At 51.6% G+C, this 27,487-nt stretch overlaps 1 protein-coding gene across 1 annotated transcript in view; it reads left to right on the top strand.

Annotated features, from left to right (window-relative positions):
* The window catches only part of AXL (AXL receptor tyrosine kinase), a 30,743-nt gene extending 3,494 nt beyond the window's left edge, over nucleotides 1-27,249 (top strand). Inside the window, exons 5-20 of the mRNA XM_024768712.1 lie at nucleotides 4,624-4,704; nucleotides 4,836-4,951; nucleotides 8,709-8,919; nucleotides 9,221-9,360; nucleotides 10,057-10,207; nucleotides 10,422-10,448; nucleotides 12,534-12,666; nucleotides 12,960-13,051; nucleotides 15,550-15,645; nucleotides 15,792-15,869; nucleotides 17,942-18,034; nucleotides 18,419-18,540; nucleotides 19,148-19,257; nucleotides 22,797-22,956; nucleotides 23,480-23,616; nucleotides 25,370-27,249. Of these exons, the coding sequence (XP_024624480.1) occupies nucleotides 4,624-4,704; nucleotides 4,836-4,951; nucleotides 8,709-8,919; nucleotides 9,221-9,360; nucleotides 10,057-10,207; nucleotides 10,422-10,448; nucleotides 12,534-12,666; nucleotides 12,960-13,051; nucleotides 15,550-15,645; nucleotides 15,792-15,869; nucleotides 17,942-18,034; nucleotides 18,419-18,540; nucleotides 19,148-19,257; nucleotides 22,797-22,956; nucleotides 23,480-23,616; nucleotides 25,370-25,721 (2,099 nt within the window). The 3' untranslated portion in view covers nucleotides 25,722-27,249. The remainder of the gene's footprint in view (nucleotides 1-4,623; nucleotides 4,705-4,835; nucleotides 4,952-8,708; nucleotides 8,920-9,220; nucleotides 9,361-10,056; nucleotides 10,208-10,421; nucleotides 10,449-12,533; nucleotides 12,667-12,959; nucleotides 13,052-15,549; nucleotides 15,646-15,791; nucleotides 15,870-17,941; nucleotides 18,035-18,418; nucleotides 18,541-19,147; nucleotides 19,258-22,796; nucleotides 22,957-23,479; nucleotides 23,617-25,369) is intronic.
* Nucleotides 27,250-27,487: the final 238 nt, after the last annotated feature.

Here is a 27,487-nt window from a genome sequence, read left to right as displayed (position 1 = left end):
GTCTGAGTGACAGGAGAAACCCTCCCAGCCTCAGGGTGACCATCCCCTTCCACACCTCACAGATGGGGCAGGACCTAGTTTGGGGTCACACAGCGGTCAGCCAGAGTTGGGGGACCCTGAGCACAGGGGGTTCCCCTCACTGAGGAAGGAGAGGCAGAGGAACACAGATGGGGGAGGCTGAGTCAGTCAGAGGGAGGCGGCTGGACCTTGGAGGGCATCGGCTTCCAGCATCCCCAACCTGCTGCTTCTATCTGCTGGCATGGGGAGGGGACTCCTGACAAGAGAGTCTCTTAGGGTGGGAGGAGGTGCTCACATTCCCAGCATTCCGGGGGCCCTGAGTGTACGAGGAATCAGGGGTGAGCATGCCGCCTCCAGAGGGGTGACTCAGGCCCACAGCTCTGGGGCCTGAGTCAGCCTGGCAGGACCCAGGCAAAGGGGAGGGAGAGCGGGATGGTTCCCCCACCCCATCCCAGGAAGAGGGAGAAATGGGGGACGCAGGTGTGAGAGGATCTGTGTGTGTATCAGCGTGTGAGGGAGCTGCCAGGTGGGGATCTCTGTGTGTGTCTCTGTGTGTGGGGCGGGGTGGGAGGTCTGGGTGTGTCCCTGTCCCTCTCGATCTGTGTCTCAGTGCATCTACCTGTTTGTACGAGGGTGTACCTGAGTGAGGGCTGGGTTCTGTGTATGTCTCAGAGTGTGTGTGTGTGTGTGTGTGTGTGCGTGCGTGTGTGTGTGAGACTAGGTATGTTTCTGTCGCCTTAGGTGTCTGTCCCACTGTGTTTGGGTCTTTATGGCATGTTTCTGTAAGTTTCTCAGGGGCTGTCAGTGTGTGTGTGTGTGTGTGTGTGTGTGTGTGTATGTGTGTGACTAAGTACTCCAGTGTCGGCCTGCTATCTGTCCTTCTTTGTGTTTGTGTGTTCACAGCGGTGACTCTCTGTGAGAGGGTGGAGTGCACATGTGTGTGTGAGAGATGGCAGAGTGATGGATGGCAGTGCGCCTTGTGGCTGTTTTCCATACCTCCCTGTATAGAGACAATGCCAGCTTACAGGCGTGTGCCTTTAGGTGTCGGTGTGTCTTAGTGGGAGCTTCTGTTTCTTTGTGGACTCAGGATGTGTCATTGGACAACTTGGTGTGTTTCTTGGTGTGGTTCCACTGCCTGTGGCTGTGTATGGATGGCTCTGTGATATCTGTGTATATGTCACAGGGTGAGCATGTTGGTATGTAACTCTGTCCCATGGACCCCTATAGACATGTGTGTGTGTGTATGTGTGATTCACAGCAGGTAGTAACAACACCCTTCTGCTTCTGTCTGCTCTCCTGGTATGTCGGTCCCAGCCCTGACTGCCTCTTGGTGGATGAACTTGAGGTACTCACCAGCCAGTGTGTATATATGTGTCTGTGCCACCTATATGCACAAGGCAGCATCTCCACGTTTGTGTGTCTGCAGCAACCCTGTGTGTCGAAGCAAGTGTGTGTTTCCGTATCAGCCTGCATCTTGAGGAATGTGTCTGAAGCAACATGAGCGTGTCCAGCTGTGTTTTGAAGGCTTGGCTGTGTTTCTGTGTGAGCCAGTTAACATCAACCTGATTTGTGTCCTGTTGTGTATCCGTTTGTCCACTTCAACCTCAACGTACGTTTGTTGCTTGGTGGGTGTATCTCGAACTGCGGGGAGGTTTGTGCGTCTGTCAGCTTCAGCCTAGGTGTGTATTGTGTTGCTAGGTGTTTGTAGTCAGTGTGTGCTCGTTCGATTGCGTGTTTGTGTTCGTGTATGTGTGTGTCTCTCTTTGTGTATGTGCGTCGGTGTCAGCCCCTTGTGTATACGTGTCAGTCATAGAGAATGTTTTTGTGTCACCGCGTGTCTGCGACAGCATCCTCCTGTATAGTTAACCAGTTTTCTGTTTTAGGGCCCGTAACGTGCCCTGTAGGCCCCTGTACGTTAAGTGTGATTCACTGTGTGTGTGTAGGAATTCGTGGTGTGTTCTGGATCAAGGAATTTCGTCCGTTTGTGTGTGTCTGTCCCTGGATCTGACTCAGGGCGTGCCCCCTCTCTCCTTCCATCCCTCCAATTCCCTCGGAAAAAGCAAACTGCGCTCTGGGGTGGGGGAGGGTGGCGCCCGGCGCCGAGGGGGAGAGGGACGGTACATCTGGAAAGCACATCTGGAGTCGGTCGTAGAGGGAGAGCCCGCCGGAGGGGAGGGGGTCCTAGGCCCTTTCGCCCCTGTCTCCCCCTCCCTCAAGGTGCGGGCCGCTGGGGCCCCGGGAAGGGGGATCCCAGTCCGGCCGGAAGTGGCGGGGTGGGGGCGCCCCGGTGACTCACGCGGGGGCAGGAATGCTGCGGTCGGAACTGGACCGGGCTCCAGACCCCCCTCCCGCCCCAGGGCTCCAACGGCGGCGGGCAGCGCGGGCTCCCGCGCGGTGACCCTGGCGGACCCCCACGTGCCAGGTGGCTGGACGGGACCCAGGTTCCCCGCCCCCTCGGGCAGCTCGCCCGGGGCTGTCCTGTCCCTCCCCAGGGCAGCGGGGGGCTGCGGGCCGGGCACCTGACCTTGGCTGGGAACTGCGGCCTGGGCAGCGGAGCTGGGGAACTTCCCTGCCCACCCCCCTTCCGGCCTCGCCGCCTTTCCCTCCTTCTACTCCCTCTGCTAACTGAGAAAAGGAAACTTTGTGTGTGCGCGTAGCTGGTGGTGGTGGGAACACAGCACAGCGCGGAACAAACGCAGGAGACGCACGCGTATAGCATCCACAGACACGCAGAGAAACACAGGCAGATACAGATCTGCAGTCACACATAGACTGAAGACTTGGTCCTCCTTACCTCCTATCACCCAGACATTATGGGTGTGCGTGTCTCTGTTGCCGTGTGTGTGAATCTGTGTATGTTGTATAGCTCTGTGTGTTGTGTATCTCTCTGTGTTTGTGTGTCTGCGTCTCTTGTGTTTGTGTACTTGTACGTGCCTCTGTGTGCGTGCATGTGTGTGTATATTCCCACCACCACCACACTGAGAAAGGGGAGGCAATCCACCCCCAGACACTCAAAAACACACGAACTCACCCACGGAATTACACATGCTCACGTCGCTACGTACACACCCGGAAGTGCTCATAAGTACATAAATTCATCCACTCATTCAACAAACATTTACGGAGAACCTACTGTGTGCCAGGCCGTCTTAGGCCCCTGGGGGGATACAGCAGGGGGCAAAACAGACAGAAACCCCTACCGTCCTGGGCTGACGTGCTAGTGGGGTCAACACACAGTGAACAGGATATGTAGGACTGTGTAAAGGATGCTGTGATGAGAAGAATCAAAGAGAAAGTAAAGCAGGGAAGAGGCTAGTTGTGGAGGGGAGGTTCCAATTTTCAACAAGGTGGTTGGGGACAGAGGCGACTGGAAGGTGGAATCTGAGTAACAAATGTGAAGGTGGGCAGGAGGGAGCCACGTGGATGTCTGTGGGAATGCTTTTCCAAGCAGAGGGAACGGAAGCGCAGATTTCCCGAGGTGGGAGCATGCATAGTACCTTCTAGAAACATCAGGAGGCCAGTGGAGCTAGAGTGAGTGAGTGCGGGGTAGAGGGATTGGTAGCAGCTAAGCTTGTTGATGAGCAAACACCTCTACATTTCCACACCGCCGTGAGGGCCTGTTTCTTAAGTGTGTATCTATTAGATGTGTACGCCTCGAGACAGGTGTCTGTGTGGCTCAGTGTGATTGTGTCTATTCTTGTGTGTATATGTGAGTGTGTGTTCGTCTGTGTGTGTGTGTCTAGGTATGAGTATGTGCGTTTCTTTTTTTTTTTGATTACCTTGTTCTTTTTAAATTAATTTATTGTTTGTTTATTTTTGGCTGCGTTGGGTCTTCATTGTTGTGCGCGGGCTTTCTCTAGTTGCGGCGAGTGGGGGCTACTCTTCGAAGCGGTGAGCGGGCTTCTCACTGCGGTGGCTTCTCTTGTTGCGGAGCACGGGCTCTAGGCGCGCAGGCTTCAGTAGTTATGGCGTGCAGGCTTTAGTAGCTGTGGCTCGCGGGCTCTAGAGCGCAGGCTCAGTAGTTGTGACACACGGGCTTAGCTGCTCCATGGCACGTGGGATCTTCCCAGACCAGGGATGGAACCCGTGTCCCCTGCATTGGCAGGCGGATTCTTAACCACTGCGGCACCAGGGAAGTCCCCGAGTATGTGCGTTTCTGTATGTGAGTGTGTGTTTCTGTGTGCGTCTGTGTGTGTAACTGGTGCCTGCGTCTGGTGTGTCTATGTGTGAGTATGAGTGTTTCTGTGCGTCTGTATATCTGTGTATGTATGTGTATCTCTGTGCATAAGCGTGTGTATGAGTGTGTGTGCCTGTGTGCGTCTATGTATGTGGTTCTGAGTGTATATGTCTGTGTGTGTACGTGTGCATGTGTTTCTATCTGTGTGCGTGTCTGTGGGGTGGGGTGTTAGCTGGCCTTGTGTTTGGGGATGGAGACCTGTGTTCCTAATGTATTATCTCCCTTTCCCACAATCTCCCTTCAAGCAGGTGGCCCTGGGTGCCAGACTGACCCTGTCGGGTAGGGCGTGGTGGAAGGGATGCTCAGCGTGGCCCGGGAGCCCCTCCTTCCCCTTTCTGACTGGACCCCTCCCTCATATGACTCCCCAGGCCTGAACAAGACTGCTTCTTTCTCCTGTGAAGCCCATAACGCCAAGGGGGTCACCACATCCCGCACGGCCACCATCACAGGTGACAGGAAAGGGAGCTGGAGAGCTGGGTGTCAGAGGGTGGGGCGTTGGGGTCAAAGGTCAGAGCTGGAATTGAGGGCAGGGTGGGGAGCTTTGGGCAAGGGGTCAGCTCCTCCCCTCTTCTGTCCACAGTGCTCCCCCAGCGGCCCCGCGACCTCCACTTGGTTTCCAGCCAGCCGACGGAGCTGGAGGTGGCTTGGACCCCAGGCCTGAGCGGCATTTATCCCCTCACCCACTGCACCCTGCAGGTGAGACCTCAGGCTTTCCTCACCTCCGTCTCAGCCCTCCTTCCATCCACAGCCACAGGCCCTCATCCTCTCCCTGGGAAACCAGCCCTTCCCACCCATTCGTGTGTTGAGAAGCAGTAGAGCCTTGGGTTAAGCCAGATGTCCTGGGTTCAAATCCTGACTCCACCAGCTGCTGGCCGCATGAGCTTGGGCAGGTGACACAACCTCCCTGGGTCTCAGTTCTCTCATCTATAAAATGGGCATAATGGTGGTACCTACCTGATAGGCTGGCTGTGGGGATTCAATGAGTGAATGCAATTAACAAAATAGTATCTGGACCTTTGGGAATGTGTAATAAACTATTGGCTGCTTTTGGGAATTCCCTGGTGGTCCAGTGGTTAGGACTCTGTGCTTTCACTGCCGAGGGCGTGGGTTCAGCCCCTGGTTGGAGAACTAAGATCCCTCAAGCCATGTGGCACTGCCAAAAAAAACATTATTGGCTGTTTTCATTTTTTTAGTGTTAGTGATATTGACTCTAGCTGGAATGGGAGCCCTGAGACAGCAGGGCCCATCATCACTGGGTACCCACAGCCCTGTACTTCTCCTGTCCCAGCCCTGACCACCCTGGGTTGTCACTGTCTGGGGGTGAGTCTGTCTCCCCCTGGACTGTGAGCTCTGGGAGGGCAGGGCTGGCCTGGTTTAGCCACCACTGGGTCCCTATTACTTATTGCCCAGCGCAAGGCCAGACATCGACTAGGGAATGTTTGCTGGAAGAATACCTAACAATTGAGATGAGCTAGACCCAGCCTTCGGCACTGAAGTTGTTCCTGCTCTAGAATAAGAAAAACAAAGCAACACACATCTCTGAATATGAGATCCAGTTCTGGCCTGATGTTCTCTGAGATTTGAGAGTTTAAGTGAGGATGGGACAGTGTCTGTGATGGGAGATGACAATAATGGAAAATGACCAACTTTTATTGAATGTCACCTATGTGCTGTGCCTTGCGTTACAGCTTTTCACACAGCCTCTCAAGTGTTTGTGAAGTAGGGTCTATGGATACACCCATTTTCCAGATGAAGTAACTAAGGCTCAGGGTAGTTAAGCAACTTGCCCAAAGTCACAGACAGGAAGTGGCAGATGTGGAATTTGAACCCTTGTCTCGCCAAACCCAAAGGGCACTCCTGACCTCCTAAAGACCATTTAGAGCCAGTGCTTGATTGAACGGGAGTTGCCTTTCTTATAAGAAAGACTCTGGCCCTGGAGACAACCTCACATTGAATTGACATTTTAACCCCAGAAAGTAGTGGCTGTTCATCTTCCCATTTTCAAGATAAGAAACTGAGGCCCAGAGAGGGGAAGTGACCTTCCTTCCCCAATGGCTAAAAAGGATAAAACCATTTCAATCCCAGAGGCCAGGCTGATTTGGGAAGACCTCAAATGCCAGGTCAGGCACCAACTGTACCCACAACCCACATCCATCCAGTGTCCCCAAGAAAGCAGAAGTGTACCCTCTTCCCTCTCCAGGTCTCACTTCCTGCTGTGCATGGGCTAAGGGTTCAAGTGGGAGGTCACAGCCGTCCCGGGGAAAAGAGAAGTGGAGTTGGCAGGGGGAGCCTGACTGTCTGCACCCACGTCCCCTTTGTCCCAGAAGAGGTTCCCCTTCTGGTCAGTCACTGTGGGTCAGAGATCAGGCATGGAGACCTACGCCCCCCATCCTGCTACCCACCTTCTGCTCAGCTCCTCCCCAGGCCTTGCAATGCTGTTGTCTCCCCACATGGGGGCTGTGTGACTTTGGGCAAGCTGCTGAATCTGGGCCTCTGTTTCCTCACCTGTAAAATGGGAATGAAAAAAGAAATTGACCCCATAGGGTGGTGGTAAGAAGGCAATTTGCTCAACCAGGAATGTGCTTGGCAAGGTGCTTGGGACACAGCTGGCGCTCAGAAAATGTTAGCTGTTGACAGGATGGCAAGCCAGTTCATGAGCCTCATTTCATTAAACCTCGCACCTTGACAGGGAGGGACTCTTGGAAGCCCATTTTCCAGAGACAGGAACTGAGACCCAGGGAGGTTAAGACACTCACTCTAAATCACACAGCAAATAATATCCAAGCCAAGATTTGGACCCAGAGGAATCTGGCTTTAGAGCCTTAAGCAGTAAACTTCCCAACACACTGTGTGGTGTGGTTACATCGCCTGATTGCTCCCCAGGGTGAAGGCAGCACCCCTGAGCTGTGTGGCTGTGGGTTGTGTGGCTGTGGCGGGTTGTGGTTCTGTGGGGAAGGGCTGTACAGACGTCTTCCCCAGCCGTGGCCCCTGCCATCCTGATGGTGCCACTCCTGGCGACCAGGTGGGTGTAGCAGCCTGTACCGCTGTGCAGGGTGTGCAGGGTTTGACACTCATGGCCAGACAACCTCACACACACAAAATGATAATGACAAACTCTCGACACGCACAAACACTCTTCTACACACTTACGGGAGTCAATTCAGTTAACCCTGCGAAGTAGGGAAACACCGTTGTTATCCCATTTTACAGATGAGGAAACCGAGGTGCAGAGCTAGGGAGTGGTAGAGGCTGGATCCAGATGCAGTATCCCTGCTCTTCAGCACTAAGCTGCATTGCCTCTCTGAACAGAAGAGAAGTATTGTTACTATTACTGATGCTCTTAAATGGACATTCTTGTTGTCAGTAGGGCAAAGGTTTTGAAGACAGGCTGGGGTTCAGGTTCCAACTTCATCAGTGACAAGCTGGTGTCCTTGGGCCAGTGATTTCATCTCTCTGAGCCTCAGTGTCCCCATCCGTATAACGGGCACAAACACAGCACATGTTTACAGCGCAAAGCTGAGGTGAGGATCAAATGAGTTCAGATCTGTAAAAGGCTTTTCTTATTTATTTAGTTAGTTATTTGGTTACACCGGGTCTTAGTTGCGGCTCGCTGGCTCCTCAGTTGTGGCATGCGGACTCTTAGTTGCGGCATGTGGGATCTAGTTCCCTGACCAGGGCTCGAATCCAGGCCCCCTGCATTGGGAGCGTGGAGTCTTAACCACAGTGCCACCAGGGAAGTCCCAAGGCTTTTGTTTTTTTTAAATTAAGGTATAACATATATAATGTGCATACCCTTTGGTGTACACCTAGGTTGCTTAACCTGTGTGACCTCCCTCTGAATCAAGATGCAGACACTTCTCAGCTCCCTTGAAGGCTCCCTCAGCCCCCAGAGATGCCCACTCTTCGGACTTTTTTTTTTTTTTGGCTGAGCCGCTCGGCTTGCAGGATCTTAGTTCCCTCACCAGGGATTGAACCCCGGGCCCACGGCAGTGAAAGCACAGAGTCCTGACCACCGGACCACCAGGGAATTCCCTCTTCTGACTTCTATTGTGGGACGTTTCTTTTGCCTGTGGTTGACTGTCACTGTCATTATTGTTGATGCTGACCGCCTGCCATGCACTGTACAACTGTCCTACATTGAATCTTTAAGCAGCCCCGGAAGGCATTTGCTCCTCTAAGCCCCCATTTTCCAGATGAGGAAACTGAGGCTCAGAGAGGGAAAGGCTTGTCAGAAGTGACATTTGCAAGTGATGGCAGAGCCACGTTGCGCAGCTGGGTGGTCTCCTTGTTTTGCAAACTCAGGTGCCCGTGTTGCACTAACATGGAGTTGTGACACACACACACATCCTCGCAAAATTGTGTCATCACAGCAGGATCACCACCACTGAGAGTTGTGTGAGCACCTCCAGTGATTGCGTGGCCACCCTGTCCTCACGCGCCCCTCTCTCCCCAGGCTGTGCTGTCAGACGATGGGGTGGGCACCTGGCTGGGAGAGCCGGACCCCCCAGAGGAACCCCTCACCTTACAAGCATCTGTTCCGCCTCACCAACTGCGGCTGGGCAACCTCCATCCTCACACCCCTTACCACATCCGGGTGGCGTGTGTCAGTAGCCAGGGCCCCTCACCCTGGACCCACTGGCTTCCTGTGGAGACACCGGAGGGAGGTAAGAAGGGGCTGGTGGCCAGGAGACGTCGCTCACTGCCCCACTGACCCTTGCACACATCAGTATGATCCCGGCATCTCCTCTCGCCCGTTTAACCCATGTGGCTTCAGACTCCTTCCTGCCTCGTCCCCGACTCCTCAGCACGGCACACTGGCATCTCTCCCCTGTGCTTCTGCTCATGGGAGGCCTGCACGAGGTGCCCACGTGCATGCCCTCTGTACCCTGGCCCTACTTCCTGGGAACAGGGGTGGGGGTCAGGAAGAGGTGGGGATGCCAGCTTCCCCTCCTCCCTGTCCTCCAGTGCCCCTGGGCCCTCCTGAGAACGTTAGCGCCATGCGGAATGGAAGCCAAGCCCTCGTGCATTGGCAGGAACCAAGGGCGCCCCTGCAGGGCACCCTGCTAGGGTACCGACTGGCCTATCGAGGTCAGGATACCCCCGAGGTGGGTGCTGCTGGCTAGGTTGGGGTGGAGGGGCTGTGGAGGAGCGAGGAGTGGTGGGGAGAAGACGACAGGGCAGACATGGACAGTTGAGCAGGTTGGGTAGGATGCCATCACACTGTGCTAGGAGGGCACATTGTGGGACGGTTAAAGGGGTCCGGGAGAGGGTTAGGGATGGCTATTCATGAATCACGTACAAAGCGTTTCAGTAGACCTATATGTACCAGGACAGTTTTACAGCAGATAGTGGCATAACATCTTGAGGAAGGGGTGCCTCTTCCTAATTGGCACAAAGGTACTACCTGAGCAAGCAGCACCCTGGGGTGGAGAGATGGGGCGGGAGAGAGGGTGGGGAGTTAGAAGGGTCTGGAGCGATGAGGGTGAAAAGATGAGAATTCAGTTCTTCAACACAAGTACCGTGTTCCACGCATCGTACTAGGACTTGAAGACGTGGGAGTGAATGAGACAAAGTCCCAGTCCTGGTGGAGCCGTTATTTTAGTGGGTGTAGAGATGGAGAATGGAAAAGAGAGGACGGGATGGGGGATGAGAAATGAAGGGTAGGAAGAGGTAGGGGATGAGGGACTGCTGATGAGGAGAGAGGAGAGGGCTTTGAGAAAGATGGGGAGTTGAGGCTGAGGGTGAAGGCTTAAGCGTTAGGGGCTGGAGCTCTACTCTGATGCCACGTCTGGACGTCCTAGGTGCTAATGGATGTAGGGCTAAGGCGAGAAGTGACCTTGGAGCTGCGGGGAGACAGGTCTGTTCCCAACCTGACGGTGTGCGTGGCAGCCTACACCGCCGCTGGGGATGGACCCTGGAGCCTCCCTGTGTCCCTGGTGCTCTGGCGCCCAGGTAACTCCAAAGCCGTGCTCAGCCCCCTTCAACCTGCCCACAGGGACCTCGTCTCTCCCAGATGCCCGTGACTTGCTTGCTGTACCTTTGAGCATTACACCAGTCTAGGCTCTGTTCCTACCTGGAACCTTACTGAGAGCCTCACTCCCTCACCTGTGTCTCACCAGTCTTGCCCTCTCTGAGCATGTCTTCCCTCTGTCCTTTCTCCTCACAGGACAAGGACAGCCAATCCACCAGCTGGGTAAGGACTTTCGCCTCTTCTCCCTCCCTTCCCTCATTGTCCAGTGAGGACCCCATCACCACACACACTCTTTGCACATCCCTTTCATATTTCTCAAACTCATCACTCTAATCCTCTACTTCTTGGGTTTGTGTGGTCCTTGATGGAGGTGGCTGGAATGACCCAGTGCATTGTAGGTACTCAGTGAATGGTGGATGGATGGATGGATGGATGGAATGGTGGATCAGTGTATGTGTAGATGGATGAATGAATGAATTGGTGGGTGGGTGGTGGATGGATGGATGGATGGATGGATGGATGGATGAATGGATGGGTAGTTGGGTAGATGAATCAATTAGTAGGTGGGTGGGTGGATGGATGGATAAATGAACAGACAGGTGAGTTATCCCCCTCATATCTATCCTTCTCAAATATTTCTCCAACAATTCTCAAACATTCCCCCTACACCCATTGTACCCTCCTAGCACTATTACAGCCCCTCTTGTAACTCAACCTACATTCCTTACATGCCTTCCTGCATTTCTTTGCATACCTTTCCACACTAATCCCACCCTCCTTTCACGTTCATCCCATTATAACCCTTCATTCATCACACGTGCCTCCCAAACCCAATGCACACCCACACTTCTCATTCACACACTCTGCATACTTTTTACACACTCACCGTACCTCCAACATTGCAAGCACTGTAAAACTTTCAGTCCACACGATCCCACATTCTGCAACTCTCCTTGCACACTCACTCCTTACACATTATTCCCTCACCCCAAGCCGATCCTAACCCATGCCCGCTTTCTGCACACACTCACACCAAACTCCTGGTACACTCACATACCCATCCTCCATTCCTTACACACTCACTCCCACCTTTTTGCACACCCCTTCCATTCATCCCGTGCTTCTCATCTTCCCTTCCCATGTCCTTTGCACGCTTGTTGCACACTCACCTCACATCAAAGTTACATCCTTACGAATACTGCTCTTCCTTGTATCTAAAACTCCTTGAATACTCCCTGAATCCTCACATATCCCAGTTCCTCCAGTACTTATCTGACACTCTTCACAGACTCCTTTGCACACTATGCCCCTTTACACATTTATTTTACTCACATCCCTTGCTTTACGAAAACCCTTCCAGGGAATTCCCTGGCGGTCCAGTGGTTAAGACTCGGCACTTTCACTCCCAAGGGCCTGGGTTCGATCCTTGGTCGGGAAACTAAGATCTCAGAAGGCGCAGGGAGGCCAAAAATAAAAATAAAAATAAAACCCGTCCATAGCCATCACACACTCCTCCTCAAAAATATTCCTTGGCCATTGGTCCCTGGAGCCTCAAACTCCTTGCACATTCATTGCACATGCCTCGTGCACCTGTCCTACACTGTATGCGTTCTCTCCCTACTCATCTGTTTTCCACACCCAAGTCCCCCCTCCTTGCACGACCATCACACATATCACACACCCATAGACCACTTGAGATTTACTCACAACCATCCCGTGCTCACATTACATCACACAGCCCACCTTGCACAGGTCTCTCACTCCCATCCCACACTCCTTCCACGCACATCACACAATCCCCCAGTGTCCATCCCATTCTTTTTGTTAATAGTTATTTATTTATTATTATTTATTTTTTTATCTTGGCTGCGCCAGATCTTAGCTGCGGCATGCGGGATCTTTAGTTGAGGCGTGCGGGCTTTTTAGTTGCGGCATGCGGACTCTCTTAGTTGTGGCATGCATGTGGGATCTAGTTCCCTGACCAGGGATCGAACCTGGGCGCCCTGCATTGGGAGCGTGGAGTCTTATCATCCACTGCGCCACCAGGGAAGTCCCTATCCATCCCACTCTTAACTTACCATACTCATCCTACAAGTTTCACACTCTTCCTTTAACATCCACTCCTATCTATCGTATCCACTGCATGCCCTGTCCAGCCCAGCCCAGTCTCCCCAGATAGGGGAACGCACCTGTCACATGCCTCATCAAATATATCCACACCTGCCTCCTTTCAACATCACCCCCTTGGGGCTCAGGGAGCTGGAACCAAGACCTCAACCATGACCTGTCCTGTGTACCCCCTGACAGTGAGTGAACCCCCAGTCCCTGCCTTCTCATGGCCCTGGTGGTATGTACTGCTGGGAGCAGTGGTGGCTGCTGCCTGTGTCCTCATTCTGGCCCTGTTCCTCGTCCACCGGCGGAAGAAAGAGACCCGCTATGGGTGAGTTGGAGCCACGTGGGTTGGAAGGCCAACATGGACTGGGATGGAGGGGCCGGAAGTGGGGAGACCATGAGGAGGCTGGTGCAGGAGGAGAGGTTACCAAGAATCAGAATGAGGGCAAGGCTCTGGGGAGTGAATGGAAGGCGGAAAGCCGTCCAAGACGCGCTCAGCAAACACTGGAGGAGAGGGCAGGCAGGCCTGGGGGTGGGGATGGCGCTCGCTTTCACTGTTGGTGGAAGGAGGAGGTTCCACGTTGTTCTGCCCCGCCCTCGTCTCCTCTCTATCCCCCCCAGAGAGGTGTTCGAACCAACAATGGAGAGGGGCGAGCTGGTGGTCAGGTACCGTGTTCGCAAATCCTACAGCCGTCGGACCACTGAAGCCACCTGTAAGTGAACCCCATGCCTCCCTGCCTGGGTTTGGGATAAGAAGTATAGAGCTTTGGGCCTGCTGGGCTTCTGCAGATGCACGAACCAAAAGTGTCTGAAGGCCTTGGAATACTAGGATGTTGGAACCACAGACCCTAAGAGCAACAGAATTGTGGAACCACACACAACCTTAGAATCAACCTTAGAATAATTGAATCTTAGACATAGTAGATCTTAGAAAGACCAAGCTTAGAGCCATAGGACCTTAGAACAACGTAATAATGATAAAGATGATGATGATGAGATGATTACGATGCCGATGATAACAGCCAACCCTAGCACTTCCTCTGTGACAGGTGCTGTTCTAAGTGCCCTACGCATGTCCCTTAATTTAATCCTCACAACAACCCAATGAGTTAGGTACGTTATCCCCCCGCCCCACTTCAAAGACGAGGAGGCTGCAGCATAGAGAGGTTAAGTAACTTGCTGGAGGCCACACAGCTTGTAAGCTGGAGAGTTGGGATTCAAACCCAGGCAGTTTTGCTCTCAAGTCCATCCTCTTACCTGCCTCTTGGAATTAAAGAATGTGAGACAGGTAGAATAGATCTTGGCCTAAAGAATTATAATCCAGGGCTATAGACCCTTAGGATCTTAAAAATCATAGACTCTTAGAACTATAGACACTCAGAGGATTGTAGCGTTATGGAGGGTCCCAGCTAAGGAGGGACCTCAGAGGCCATCCAGTCCAATCTCTTAATCTCTCCATTTGGGGAAACAGATCCAGAAAGAAAAGGGACAGACTTAGGTATCTTCCTAGCACACAGTGAGAAGACTGCCAGGGCCCCAGGGAGACACCAGAAGGGGCTGGGAAAGACATTTATTGAAAAGGAGAAGGAAGAGGAAGTGACGGGGTCACAGCAATCTAATGGAATAACACGCAGCGGCAGTTCTCGAAGTGTGACCTGAGTCCCCGGGAGTACCCGAGACCCTCGCAGGAGGTCCACGAAGTCAAAATTATTTTCATATTAACACCAAGACATCTTTTGCCCTTTGGCACTCTCATTGTCTCGCAAGCACTCCATGGAGTTTCCCAGAGGCTTCCTAATATGTGATGATGTCATCGTTCTGTTGATTGATTGAACATGTGCTTATGTATCCTTGTGTTTGGGAAATCTACCCGTGGGACTTCCCTGGCAGTGGCGGTCCAGTGGTTAAGACTCCGTGCGTCCACTGCAGGGGGCGCGGGTTTGATTCCTGGACGGGGAACTAAGATCCTGTATGCTGTGCCACGAGACCAAAAAAAAAAAGAAAAAGAAAATCTTTCCGTTTTCATTTTGAACACAATAAATACTGGTGTATAGATGACCCACATAAAAGAAAGCTCTTTTCAGGCCTCAATAATTTTAAGAACGGGAAGGGGTCCTGAGGCCAATAAGTTGGAAAACGATTGCTACACAGCAGTGAAAATAATAAATCCGACTACACACAACAACTACATTACAATGATCTCATAGACATTGTGTTGAGTGAAAGAAGCCAGACACAAAAGAACATATTATGTGATTCCACGTTTATAACATCCCAAAACAGAAAAGACTCATCTGGGGTAGGAAAAGTCAGGGAAGTGGACTCCCCTGAGAGGGCAGGTCATGGTCTGTTCTTCACCTGGGCGCTAGTTACACTGTTGTGTTTGGTTTGTGAAAATCCACTGAGCTGCTCACTTATGATTTTTGCAGTTTATACTTCAATAAACAGTTAAGAAATATTTCTAACAACTGGTACGGCAGGACGCTAACCAATCAGGGTGCCCACTAGTGCAAGATTATGTGCCAGGCTCTAACCCTTTAGTTGCTGCTCTGGGGGAAGATTCAGGGGGTTTTAGAGGAGAAGCTAGGGTGGGGCTGGGGTGTGCTCTGGGCATTAGCTAACTTTGAATGAATGCAGAAGTATTTCAGCATTTTAACAATGGGTATACAGGCATACCTCAGAGATATGGTGGGTTTGATTCCAGAACACCACGATAAAGCAACTAACGCAATAAAGCGAGTCACATGCATTTTTGGGTTTCCCAGTGCCTATAAAAGTTATGTTTACACTATACTGCAGTCTACTAAGTGTGCAGTAGCATTATGTCTTTAAAAGCAACGTACATACCTTAATTTTAAGTTGCTTTATTCCTGAAAAATGCCAACCACCATCCGAGCCTTCAGTGAATTGTAGTAGTACCATCAAAGATCACTGATCACGGGTCATCATAACAAATATAAAAATAATGAAAAGTTTTGAAATATTGCCAGAATTACCAAAATGTGACACGGAGACACGGGGCAAGCAAATGCTATTGGGAAAATGGCGCTGACAGACTCGCTCGACACAAGGTTGCCACGGGTCTTCAGTGTGTAAAAAACACAGTATCCGCAAAGTGCAACAAAATGAGCACGCCTGTATCCCTATGGGAGAGTGTCGTCTGGATGTCAGCCCCGCTCCATGGCTCTGTCTACCCCTACCTCCCATGCAGTGAACAGCCTGGGCATCAGTGAAGAGCTGAAGGAGAAGCTGCGGGACGTGATGGTGGACCGGCATAAGGTGGCCCTGGGGAAGACCCTGGGAGAAGGTGAGTCCCCCCATAACACACACACACACACACACACACACACATCTCCCTGAACCATGAAGTCCTCCCCACCCCCGCCCAGCCACAGGAAATGCAGTCTCTACGACGCCCCCCTGAGGTCAGCATCTCTCTCTGGTCCCCCGCAGGAGAGTTTGGAGCTGTGATGGAAGGCCAGCTCAACCAGGATGACTCCATCCTCAAGGTGGCTGTGAAGACGATGAAGAGTGAGTCTGTACATGCATGTGCACACATGTGGGATCCCCATCCCTTAATCTCAGGTCCCTTCCCTGTTCCCCTAACGAAGCAGAAGAACAGGAAAGGTAAGAGCAATTTAGCCCAACCACAGAACCTCAGTGTTTCCGGACAGGAAATGGAGTCCCTGCCAGGTCCTTCAACAGAGGGAACTTAATACAGGGAGATTACTCAAAGGTGTAGGGAAAACTGAAGGAACAGCTGGGAGCAGTGAGACAATTAGCAGCAGCACTACGTCACTTCCACCCCCAGGCCCGAAGGGCAGAGGCAGGAAGTGGTGTTACCAGAGTCCACAGCCAGAGCTCCCTGATGGGATTTAGGAACCACAGAGTTAGGGGCTACCTGGTGGGAGCTCGAAACACAAAGGAGACACAGCCACCACCAAGGCAATACTGGAAGCAGAAAGAGAGAGGATGAAATGCCCTGACTTCTCCCCTCCACTCGCCCACCTGTCAATCTCCCATCAGTGCTTCCCACTGGCAGACTCCAACAGGAAACAGCAGGAAAGGGAGCCTGGGAAATGTAGTTTTCAAAGGGCCCAGCCCCCTGTGATGCAGAGCAGAGCAGGGTCAAGTCGAGAATGAGGCACACCTGGCTTCATCATTTACTCGCTGTGTGATCTCAGGTTAGTGACTATCCCTCTCCGAGCCTCCCATTCCTCATCTGGAGGAAAGGATCATAACGTCCCTACCTCCTAGGGTGTTGTGTGGCAAAGCACTTAATGCTGGGGTTGGCACATTGAACTCACAATTAATGTGGACTAAAACCATATTATTTACATCATCAGAGAGGGTGGGAGCCAGTCCAGGTTCACACAGCACAGGAAGTCCAGGGCCAAGTCCTTTCTACATAGGGATGAAGCTTAGAGGCTCAGGCTGGAGGTAAGGGAGAAATGATCCTTTCAAAGTCACAGCGGCTAAAAGCTTGGGTTATGGAGTTATAACTCATTCCCTCATTCATTACTGAGTGCCTCTTGCATACCAGGTTATGTTCCTGACCTGGGTTTGAATCCCAGCTGTGTGACGCTGAGCAAGTCACTTTGCCTCTATGAGCCAGTGTCCTGAGTTGCAAAACAGGGACAATGGTAGGGATCCCAGGGCTGCTGCGACTGTGCTGGGAAGCAGCCTAGCACAGAGCTGCACATGGACCCCGGAGCCACACTGCCTGCGTTTGAGCTCTGTCTAGTCCTCTTGCTAGCTGTGTGTGCCCTTAAGCAGGTTTCTTAACCATTCTGTGCCTTGGTCTCCCCCATCTTTTGTTTTTTAATTTATTTATTTTTATTTTATTTATTTTTAGCTGCGTTGGGTCTTTGTTGCTGCGCGCGGGCTTTCTCTAGTTGGGGGGGGGGGGGGGGACTACTCTTCGTAGCGGTGCGCGGGCTCCACATTGCGGTGGCTTCTCTTGTGGCGGAGCACGGGCTCTAGGCACGCGGGCTTCAGTAGTTGCGGCACGCTGACTCAGTAGTTGTGCCTCCCGGGCTCTAGAGCGCAGGCTCAGTAGTTGTGGTGCACGGCCCTAGTTGCTCCGCAGCAAGTGAGGTCTTCCCGGACCAGGGCTCGAACCCACGTCCCCTGCGCTGGCAGGCAGATCCGCTGCGCCACCAGAGAAGCCCCTCCCCATCTTTAAAATGGGGAAAGTAGGGCTTCCCTGGTGGCGCAGTGGTTGGGAGTCCGCCTGCCGATGCAGGGGACGCGGGTTCGTGCCCCAGTCCGGGAGGATCCCACGTGCCACGGAGCGGCTGGGCCCGTGAGCCATGGCCGCTGAGCCTGCGCGACCGGAGCCTGTGCTCTGCAACGGGAGAGGCCACAACGGTGAGAGGCCCGCGTACCACACAAAAAACAGAAAAAATGGGGAAAGTAATAGAAGCTCCTCAGAGGATTAAATGAGTTAATAGTTGTAGAGTGCTGAATACAGCACCTGGTACTTACAAATCATGTTTGATAAAGAAGAAGAGGATGATGATGGTGATGAGGCCGAGGAGGAGGAGGGAAAGAGTCCTCCCTCCCCACCCCTCCTCCTCATACACCTTCCTCTCTCCCCCAAGTTGCCATCTGCACAAGGTCAGAGCTGGAGGATTTCCTGAGTGAAGCCGTCTGCATGAAAGAATTCGACCACCCCAACGTCATGAGGCTCATCGGTGAGGGAGGGCAGATTTAGGGGGTCGACAGGCCCCGTGGAGGCCGCAGCAGAGGGAAGACCCCTCCCTTGGGCACTGAGAAAATCAAACCTCCAGGCTTCCTCCTCCCCGCTCCCTGAGAGTCAGCAAGTTCCCCCCTTCCTCTCTCCCTCAGCTTGGAATGTGACATCTGACCTTTCCCAGAAATAGCTGAGGTCCCCAGGAGGGCTGGAGAAACAACCCTGGGAACAGTGCTGGAAATGGCTTCTCTGAAGCTTGGTCCATCACCCCCCTCCTCAACAATTTGGAGGCCAGACTTGAGGGGGAGGGAGAGACAGAGCTGAGAGATGGGGTGGCTTCCCCTTCTGCCCAACTCCAGTGACAGGGCTGCCTGGGGGCACTCAGGTGTCTGTTTCCAGGGTTCCGAACGAGAGGGCTTCCCGGCACCCGTGGTCATCTTACCCTTCATGAAACACGGAGACCTACACAGTTTCCTTCTCTATTCCCGGCTTGGGGACCAGCCAGTGGTGAGAGCATTTTATTGTCTGGCCCACAAGTGTTAATCGAGCACCTACCAGGTACCCAGAGCCGCTCAGACACTGGGAAGGCCAAGGTGACCAGGAGCCTGCTTGCATGGAGCTGTCTGCCAGTGGGGGAACCAGACAATAAATAAGTTAAACAAATAAGCAAGATAATTTAAGTGCTAGGAAGGAAATAGAGCAGGATGAGTGACAGGGAGGCCAGGCAGTTAATTTGGGTGAACAGGGAAGGTCTCACTGAGGAGGGGAACTTGAAGGAGGAGGCAGCTGGTGGGAGGTGGGGAGATCTGGGAGAAAGCAGTCCCAGCAGAGGGCACAGCATGTGCAAAGGCTCAGAGGTGGGAACAAGCATGGCTTGTTTAAAGACCAGAAAGGGGGCTCCCTGCTGGAGCATATGTCAAGGACAAGAACAATAGGAGATCAAGACAGAGGAAGGCAGGAGGGGATGACATAGGGCCGTGTTAGAAAGGGGTGGGATTTAATTCTTGGGGCCCTGGGAAAGCATCGCAGGGCAGAGCTAGGAGAGAGGAAGGGAGGAGGGATAGATCTCGGGGACTCTTCTGACCTCTACTCCCTCCTGCCCCGGCCCCCCCAGTTCTTGCCCACTCAGATGCTGGTGAAGTTCATGGCAGACATTGCCAGTGGCATGGAGTATCTGAGTACCAAGAGATTCATACACCGGGACTTGGCCGCCAGGAACTGCATGTGAGTTTCCACCCTTCCAGGAATCCCCCCTCCTTCCGGGACACTGCCCCCCGCCCCGCCCTCCTTCCCAGGATGGAAGAGGGCGCTAGAAACACACAGCCTTCAGGCAGGTCAGAGCTCAGGAGTGGAATAGAGAGGTGAGCAGGGAGGCTGGGGCCGGCTTTCTGGAGGAGGGGGGCCCTGAACCGAGATCCTGAAGGAGTACTGAGATGTGAAGAAAAGTGACAAGAGTGAGGGCTCGGTGGGTAGCATGTGGTGAGCAAAAGGGCAGAGGTGACCGATCAGGGTGGTGACATTTAAGCTTCATCTTTGTCCCCCTCCATGCTGAGTGTCTTACCTGGGGCTACCCTTGGGGAGGGGCCACACTGGATAAAGAGACCACACCCCCTGCCAAGGGACAAGCAGAAAATAGGCCAGAACCAGGGCTAAAGTGAGGGCGAGGTGTGTGTATGTGTGTGTGTACACACAGGCTTAGAATATTAGTCTCATTACACTCTTGGACTCAGAAATAGGAGCTGGAGAATCAGAGAATCTTTGGGAATTCGCTGGTGTAGGATTCTGCACCATCACTGCTGAGGACCCAGGTTCGATCCCTGGTCGGGGAGCTAAGATCCCACAAACCACGCAGCCTGGCCCCCAAAAAAAAGAGAATCAGAGAATCTTCTATAAGACATGCAAATGTTCACAGATGTCTTTATTCCCCCCCCCCCCCCAGTTTTTTTTTTTTTTTGGCCATACTACGAGGGCCTACGGGATCTTAGTTCCCAGACCAGGGATCAAACCCGTGTCCCCTGCAGTGGAAGTGCGGAGTCCTAACCACTGGACCGCCAGGGAATCCCCCCCCCCAACTTTTTACTTTGAAAAATTCCAAATCTGCAGAAAAGTTGAAAGAATTGTGCAATGAACACCCATATCTCCTCCTTGTTGAGATGTTGCCACATTTGTCCTCTCTTCTCATTCTCTCTCTCCCCTCAACCATTTGAAAGTAAGTTGCCCAGATGGTGACATTCCACCCCTAAATCTTCAGTAGGTATCTCCTAAAATCAGGACTTATGCCTAAATGATCACAATTCTGTTATCACACCTAAGAAGATTAACAATAATTCTGTAACACAACCTACTATCCAATCCATGTTCCAGTTCCTCCGATTGTCCTTCAAAACGTCTTTTCGGGATATTTTTTCCCCCAAAACCAGGATCTACGCAAAGTTCCCGGATTGCGTTTGGTTGTTGTACCCCTTGGTCCCTTTTAATCTAGAATTACCTTCCACCACCATTACCTGTGTATATATATATTTTTTTGCGGTACGCGGGCCTCTCACTGCTGTGGCCTCTCCCGTTGCGGAGCACAGGCTCCAGACGCGCAGGCTCAGCGGCCATGGCTCACGGGTCCAGCCGCTCAGCGGCATGTGGGATCTTCCCGGACCGGGGCACGAACCCGTGTCCCTTGCATCGGCAGGCGGACTCTCAACCACTGCGCCACCAGGGAAGCCCTGTGTATAGTTTTGTGGCATATTCTTTTGGAAGAGATCAGGCCAGTTGTCTTGTAGGATGTCCCATGTATAAGACGTGTGTGTTTCCTTGTGGTGGCATTTGCCTTGTTCCTGTGTTCCCTTTATTTCCTATAAACTGGAAAGGAGGTCTAAAGGCGTGAATAGACTCAGTCAAAATGGAAGTTCTTTTATTTCTGTAACGTGGGCTGATCCTAGTTAAGCCCACAATGTAACAGTGACACCACAAATGAGGGCGGACAATCAATTGTTATGCACCTGTCACATTTTCTGTTAAGTTGTTAAAATATTAAAATACTTCCTTACCAGTTGGCAACTGGCCACTTCCCCAAGCTTCCCATGTGCTCCACAGCCCCCAGCTTAGATGCCTGAGTATCACCCATCTCCAGCCCCCTCCCCCCAGACACAGCAGTTAAAGGTTAACTCCTAGCATATTAGGGGCCTCCGGGGTCTGTTCTGGTTGGTCATTACCCAAGTCCATCACCCTGGGTAGAAATAATCAATTCTTTTTTTAAAAATTAATTAATTAATTAATATTTATTTTTGGCTGCGTTGGGTCTTCGTTGCTGCACGTGAGCCTCTCATCGCGGTGGCCTCTCTCGTTCTGGAGCACGGGCTCTAGTCACGCGGGTCAGGGAAGCCCATCAATTCTTAAAAAAACCGAATCCCAGAAACTCAGATGCAAGAATCAGGGAATCTTCTATTTATATAAAGCACAAAAACAAGCACAAGTAATCCATGCTGCTAGAAGTGAAGATCTTGATCACCTAGGAGGGGTAGTTATACGCTAGGAAGGAAGGACCGGTAACCTTTCTTTCTCATTTTAAAAAATCGATGTCTATTCTACATACACTAAAATATGCACATTTTGTGCATGCAGTTCAATGAATGTTTACGTGTCTATAGACCCATGGAAACAACCACCACTAGATCAAGATCAAGAACATTTCTAGGCCCTTGGCAGGCTGTCACCTGCCCTTCCCAGTCACTGCCCCCAAGGGGTAACCACTATTCTGTACTTTTGTCCCCATCAACTTCTGTCACCTCTTCTTAAATGTCACGTAAGTGGAATCGCAATTTTGACTCCGTTGTGTCTAGCTTATTTTGCTCAGCATGAAGTTTTGAGATTAGTCCATGTCATTGGACGTATCGGTAGTTCTTTTTCTTTGCTGTGTGATATTCCATTGTACAGATGCCCCACAATGTTCTGTTTCTTAATCTAGTTTCTGGTTACCTGGGTGTGTTTATGAAAATTCAGTGAGCTCGGGCTTCCCTGGTGACGCAGTGGTTAAGGATCCGCCTGCCAGTGCAGGGGACACGGGTTCAAGCCCTGGTCCGGGAAGATCCCACATGCTGCGGAGCAACTAAGCCCGTGCGCCACAACTACTGAGCCTGCGCTCTAGAGCCCGCGAGCCACAACTACTGAGCCTGTGTGCCACAGCTACTGGGCCCGTGCGCCACAACTACTGAGCCTGCACTCTGGAGCCCACGAGCCAAACTGCTGAAGCCCGTGCGCCTACAGCCCGTGCTCAGCAACAAGAGAAGCCACTGCAATCAGAAGCCCATGCACCACAACAAAGAGTAGTCCCCGCTCACTGCAGCTAGAGAAAGCCCGCGTGCAGCAACAAAGATCCAACTCAGCCAAAAATAAATAAATAAATTTATTTTAAAAAATTCAGTGAGCTCTTCATTTAAGATTTGTGCATGTTTCTGTGTATATAGTATACTTCAAAAACACAGTTAAAAAAAAATCAGAGACTCCAACCCAAGGAGTCTAGGAAGGACCTTAGAATCTGGCAAAAAGCCAGAGCTGGGAAGGCCCATAGCAGCCCTTTTCCCACCCACCTTTTACAGAGGGTATGAGAAGTAACACGGTTCCCTCCCAGTCTGGGGCAAGGCGGGGAAACTGATCCCCAGCCCCAAGCAGGACAGCCAGGGCAAGAGATGGAGACGTGTCTGAGAGTAAGGGCAGGCTTCCTGGTTGAGGGGGCTGATGCCGTGACCCCATTCCTCTCCCCAATCTGGTAGGCTGAACGAGAACATGTCGGTGTGTGTGGCGGACTTTGGGCTCTCCAAGAAGATCTACAACGGGGACTACTACCGCCAGGGACGCATCGCCAAGATGCCGGTCAAGTGGATCGCCATCGAGAGCCTGGCTGACCGCGTCTACACCAGCAAGAGCGATGTGGTACGTGCACCCCTGGCAGGAGTAGGGAGCAGGAGGAGGGCGTGGCCTGATCATCTTACACCAGACCTGGGCTCACAGGGACGTGAGGGCTTCCCTGCGCAGGGGTCCACCACATGGACCACGTGCGGTGGGCATCTGTGAACGGTGGTGTGGACATGCTGGGGGTATGCATAGGCCCATGGGTGCATGGTGACAGGTTGCTACATGGGATATGTAGACAGTTTAGGTTGGGAGAGGCAGTGGTAAGTGTATACATGTGTATAGCCAGGGTGTGGAGGGTGACCCGAGACCACGTGTCCATGAAGTGTATAATTGTTTGCACGGGTGGGCAGGTCTATGTGTGCACACAAGTTGCCTCCGTAAGTGTGTACCTGTACCAAAGTGTTTCTGTGAATAGCTGTGATGCACCCACAAAGATAGCTGTGTACACATAAGTGTGGGGATACCCATGAATCTGTATGTTGGGTGAGGGCATCTGTGCAGGAGAGACCCCCTAAATTCTCTCCCTTCTACCCCACCACAGTGGTCCTTTGGGGTGACAATGTGGGAGATTGCCACTCGAGGCCAAACCCCATATCCAGGAGTGGAGAACAGCGAGATTTATGACTACCTGCGCCAGGGAAACCGCCTGAAGCAGCCTGTGGACTGTCTGGATGGATTGTGAGGACCCTTAGGATCCCCTCCCCCCATCTCAGATTTTACACCAAAACTCTGAGCACCCCACATGGCCCTGACATATCCAGGACCCCCTAAAACCACAGAATCCCTCAGACTGTTGAGGAACCCACCTGCCCCCTCACCCATGCTCCACAGAACCACCATTAGCCCATGAGGTATGAGTTAGCAAAAGTGCCCTTTCCTCCTTTGCTTTGTGTGTGGAATACAGGCTAGAGCAGCACCCCTACCCTGGCCAGGTATCCGTGGGCGATGAATAATGACACGTCCCCACTCACAAAGAATTCTAATTCCTCCCAGACTCCTGAGTACCCACACTCCCCCCACGTGCTCTTCAACACGAGCCCTCTGCCAAACCCTTATAATGAGCTTCTCCAAACTCTCCAGGCTCCTCTGAGATGTTCTCAGAATCCTTTAGGGTGGTGCTTATCAAGTTTTGCCATCCCATGGAACACACAGAGAAGAGCACTTTGGGGGTAAAGAGAAGATGTTGCTTGGATCGGGAGGGGAGAGCCTGGGGCTTCAGACTCTCCAGGTCCTCCTTGGGTGCTCCAAGAGCTGAGGGCAGTAAGAATAGCTAACATTTCTATAGAACTTACTAGAAGGTATGGTTTTAAGTGCTTTGCGTGCATTAAGTCATTTGGTCCTTACTACAGCCATATGAAGTGGGTTGGCACCCTTATTATTCCCATATGCAGGTGATGCACAACTGAGGCCCACGTCAAGGGAAGATCGTTTCCCAAAGGCTGCATAGCTGGTGTATTAGTTATCTATATCCCCCAAATCCAGTAGCTTAAAATAACAAGCATTTATTACCTCGCATGGTTTCTGAAGGTCAGGAGTCTGGGAACTGCTTAGCAGGGTAATTCTGGATCAGGGTTTCTAATGAGGTTACAGTCAAGATGTCAGCTGGGGCTGAAGCCATCTGAAGTTTAAGACTGGAAGATCTCTTGCAAGGTGGCTCACTCACATGGCTGTGGCAGAAGGCCTCAGTTCCTTGCCACGTGGACCCCTCTATAGCGCTGCTTGAGTTTCCTCATGACATGGTGGCTGGCCTCCCCCAGATGAGCATTCCAAGAGAGAGAACAAGGAGGAATCCACAAGACCTTTCCAACCTAGTCTCAGAATCACACACACTATCATTGCTGCCGAGTCAGAATCCAGTGACTAAATCCAACCCACACTCAAGGGGAGGGAGGGTAGCCTCCATCTTTTGAAGGGAGGAATGGCAAAGAATTTGAGTACGTATTTAATTTTATTTATTTATTTATTTCTTTGTCTGTTTGTTTTTGGCCACGCCGTGTGGCATGCGGGATCTTAGTTCCCAGACCAGGGGCCGAACCCGTGCCCCCTGCAGTGAGAGCACAGAGTCTTAACCACTGGACCGCCAGGGAAGTCCCTGAGTACATATTTTAAACCAATACAGCTTTCAAAGCTTTGATGCTATGGTCTGTTCTGGGGAACCACACTGGGAAGCTTTACTCTAGCAAACCCTCACTAGAACATCACCCCCTACCCAGAGAGATTTCCCAAGACTTTTTCCATTTCCTGAGTGTCTGTCCCAGGACCCACCTCAGAAACTCTTGAGAATTCCCAAGTCCCCATAGATGCCCCCCGAACTGCTACAGTTCCCTCCACTCCCTTGTAATACCCTCAGTCCTCTGAGTGTCCTAAAATGCCCCCAAACTCCCAGAATGCTCCCCTGTTCAGTCTCCCACTCCTCATTTTGCTACCCTAGGTATGCCCTGATGTCCCGGTGCTGGGAGCTAAACCCCCGAGACCGGCCGAGTTTTGCAGAGCTTCGGGAAGATCTGGAGAATACGCTGAAGGCCCTGCCCCCTGCCCAGGAGCCAGACGAAATCCTCTATGTCAACATGGATGAGGGTGGGGGTCATCCTGAACCACTTGGAGCTGCTGGAGGAGCTGAGCCCCCAACTCAGCCTGACCCCAAGGATTCCTGCAGCTGCCTCACTGCCGCTGAAGTCCATCCTGCTGGACGCTATGTCCTCTGCCCTTCTACAGCTCCTGGCCCCGCCCTGCCTGCTGACAGGAGCTCCCCAGCACCCCCAGGGCAGGAGGATGGCGCCTGAGACAACCCTCCACTCGGGACTCCCTCTCAGGACCCAAGCTAGGCACTGCCACTGGGGGACCCCCCCCTCACTTTCCCACTCCAGGCTTTACCCCCAACCTTAGCCCTCTCCTCCTACCCATTCCACTTCCATCCCAGACAGATCCTCTCCCTTTTCCACACCTTAGTGTCCCCATGTGTAAAAGGAAGGGATTGGACTACAATCCCTAAGGGTCCTCCCAGGTCTAACATTCCAAGATTCTAGATTCTAAGGTTTAAAGAGTCTAGATTCAGAGGTTCTGAGTTTCAAAGATGAGTCTGATTCTAAGGACCTGAAATTCCAAAGTCTCTAATTCTAAAGTGCTACGGTTCTAGACATGGAAGTTCTAAGGCCTATATTCTAAGGCTGTGAGATTCTATGGCTCTAGACTTTTCTGGTTCTAAGATTCTTAATAAAGCCCACAAGATTTTAGGTTCTAAAGCCCTAAGATTCTAATTCTAGGATCTAAGGCTCTATGATTCTAGATTTTATTTTTCTAGGGTTCTGAATCCCTAGGGTGTAAGATTCGACAATTGTAAAAATTCTACAATTCTAGACATGGAGGTTCTAAGGTCTGATGTTCTAAAATTGGATGTTCCGAGCCTCATAGAGCATAATTTCTCTGGCTGTGAAACTCTAGATCATAAAGCTTCAAGATTTGATCTTCTCAAGTTCTAAGATTCTAATGCTGGTCAGTTATAGGTTCTAAGGCTTTATGATCCTCGAAACTTTTGTTATGAGATTCTGGATCCTAAAGATCTGAAATGCTAGAATCTGCAATTAGAAAGTTCTAAGAGCCTAAAGATGGAGGTTCTAAGGTCTAATGTTCTAAGATGCAATGTTCCAAGACCTAGTCTAAGAACCTAGATTCTCTGTGTCTAAGATTCCGGATCATATGCTTCAAGGTTCTAGATTATTAAACTCTAAGATTCTAATGTTGTTCTGTTCTGTGTTCCAAGGCACTCTAGATTCTATTGGTCCAAGATTCTGGATCCTCAGCATCTATGGTATAAGATTCTACAGTTGGTGGTGACTAACCAGATGCCAACGTTTTAATCATTTTTTAAAAATCATTTTTAATGTTAGACAGCTTTAAGTTCTATGCTGTATTCTGTCTTTCTAGGATTTTAGTTAAGGAGCCAAGAATTCACAGTTCTAAGTCTTAAGATTCTAGGCACTATAGTTCTAAGATTCACATGTTGTAAGATTCTAAAAGTCTACAGGTCTAGAATTCTAAGATACAATTCCAAGGTTTTAAACTTATAGTTTTATCCTTTTGGGGATAGTTTTATCCTTCCCTTCTTAGCCACCTCTGCTTCCTCTTCCCCTCATGTGGGGTGTGCCCCCTCAAGCCTGTGCAATGCATTAAGGATGCCTCCTTTCCCCAAAGGACAAACTCCCTCCTTTGGGGCCATGCTGCCCCCCTGAGCCAGTCCCTTATGCCCCTGAACAGAGTGTGGACTCTGAAACCTCCAGAGGGGCTCAGATCACATAAAACTTTGTAACCATGCTTGTCTCCTCTTCTCTCCACTTAGCTGTCATATGGCCCCTCTCCCTGGCAACTCAGTTTCCCCAGTAAAAAGGAGGGTTTGGTGGGGTCTTGGAGTTCTCCCCTCACTAAAGACGATAGAAATGAACATATACATAGACAAAAAGACAGGCAAACAAAAGCAGAATCACTGAAACCCCTAGTGAGGAATAGGCACATAGATATTCACAGGGTCACACAGAGACCCTACCCCTCTCCA

Source organism: Neophocaena asiaeorientalis, unplaced genomic scaffold (assembly GCF_003031525.2).
Source record: "Neophocaena asiaeorientalis asiaeorientalis breed wild unplaced genomic scaffold, Neophocaena_asiaeorientalis_V1.1 scaffold629, whole genome shotgun sequence".
In the NCBI taxonomy this organism is placed as follows: Eukaryota; Metazoa; Chordata; class Mammalia; order Artiodactyla; family Phocoenidae; genus Neophocaena; species Neophocaena asiaeorientalis.
Note: the sequence above shows the minus strand (reverse complement) of the source record. Positions and strands in the feature narration are given on the sequence as shown.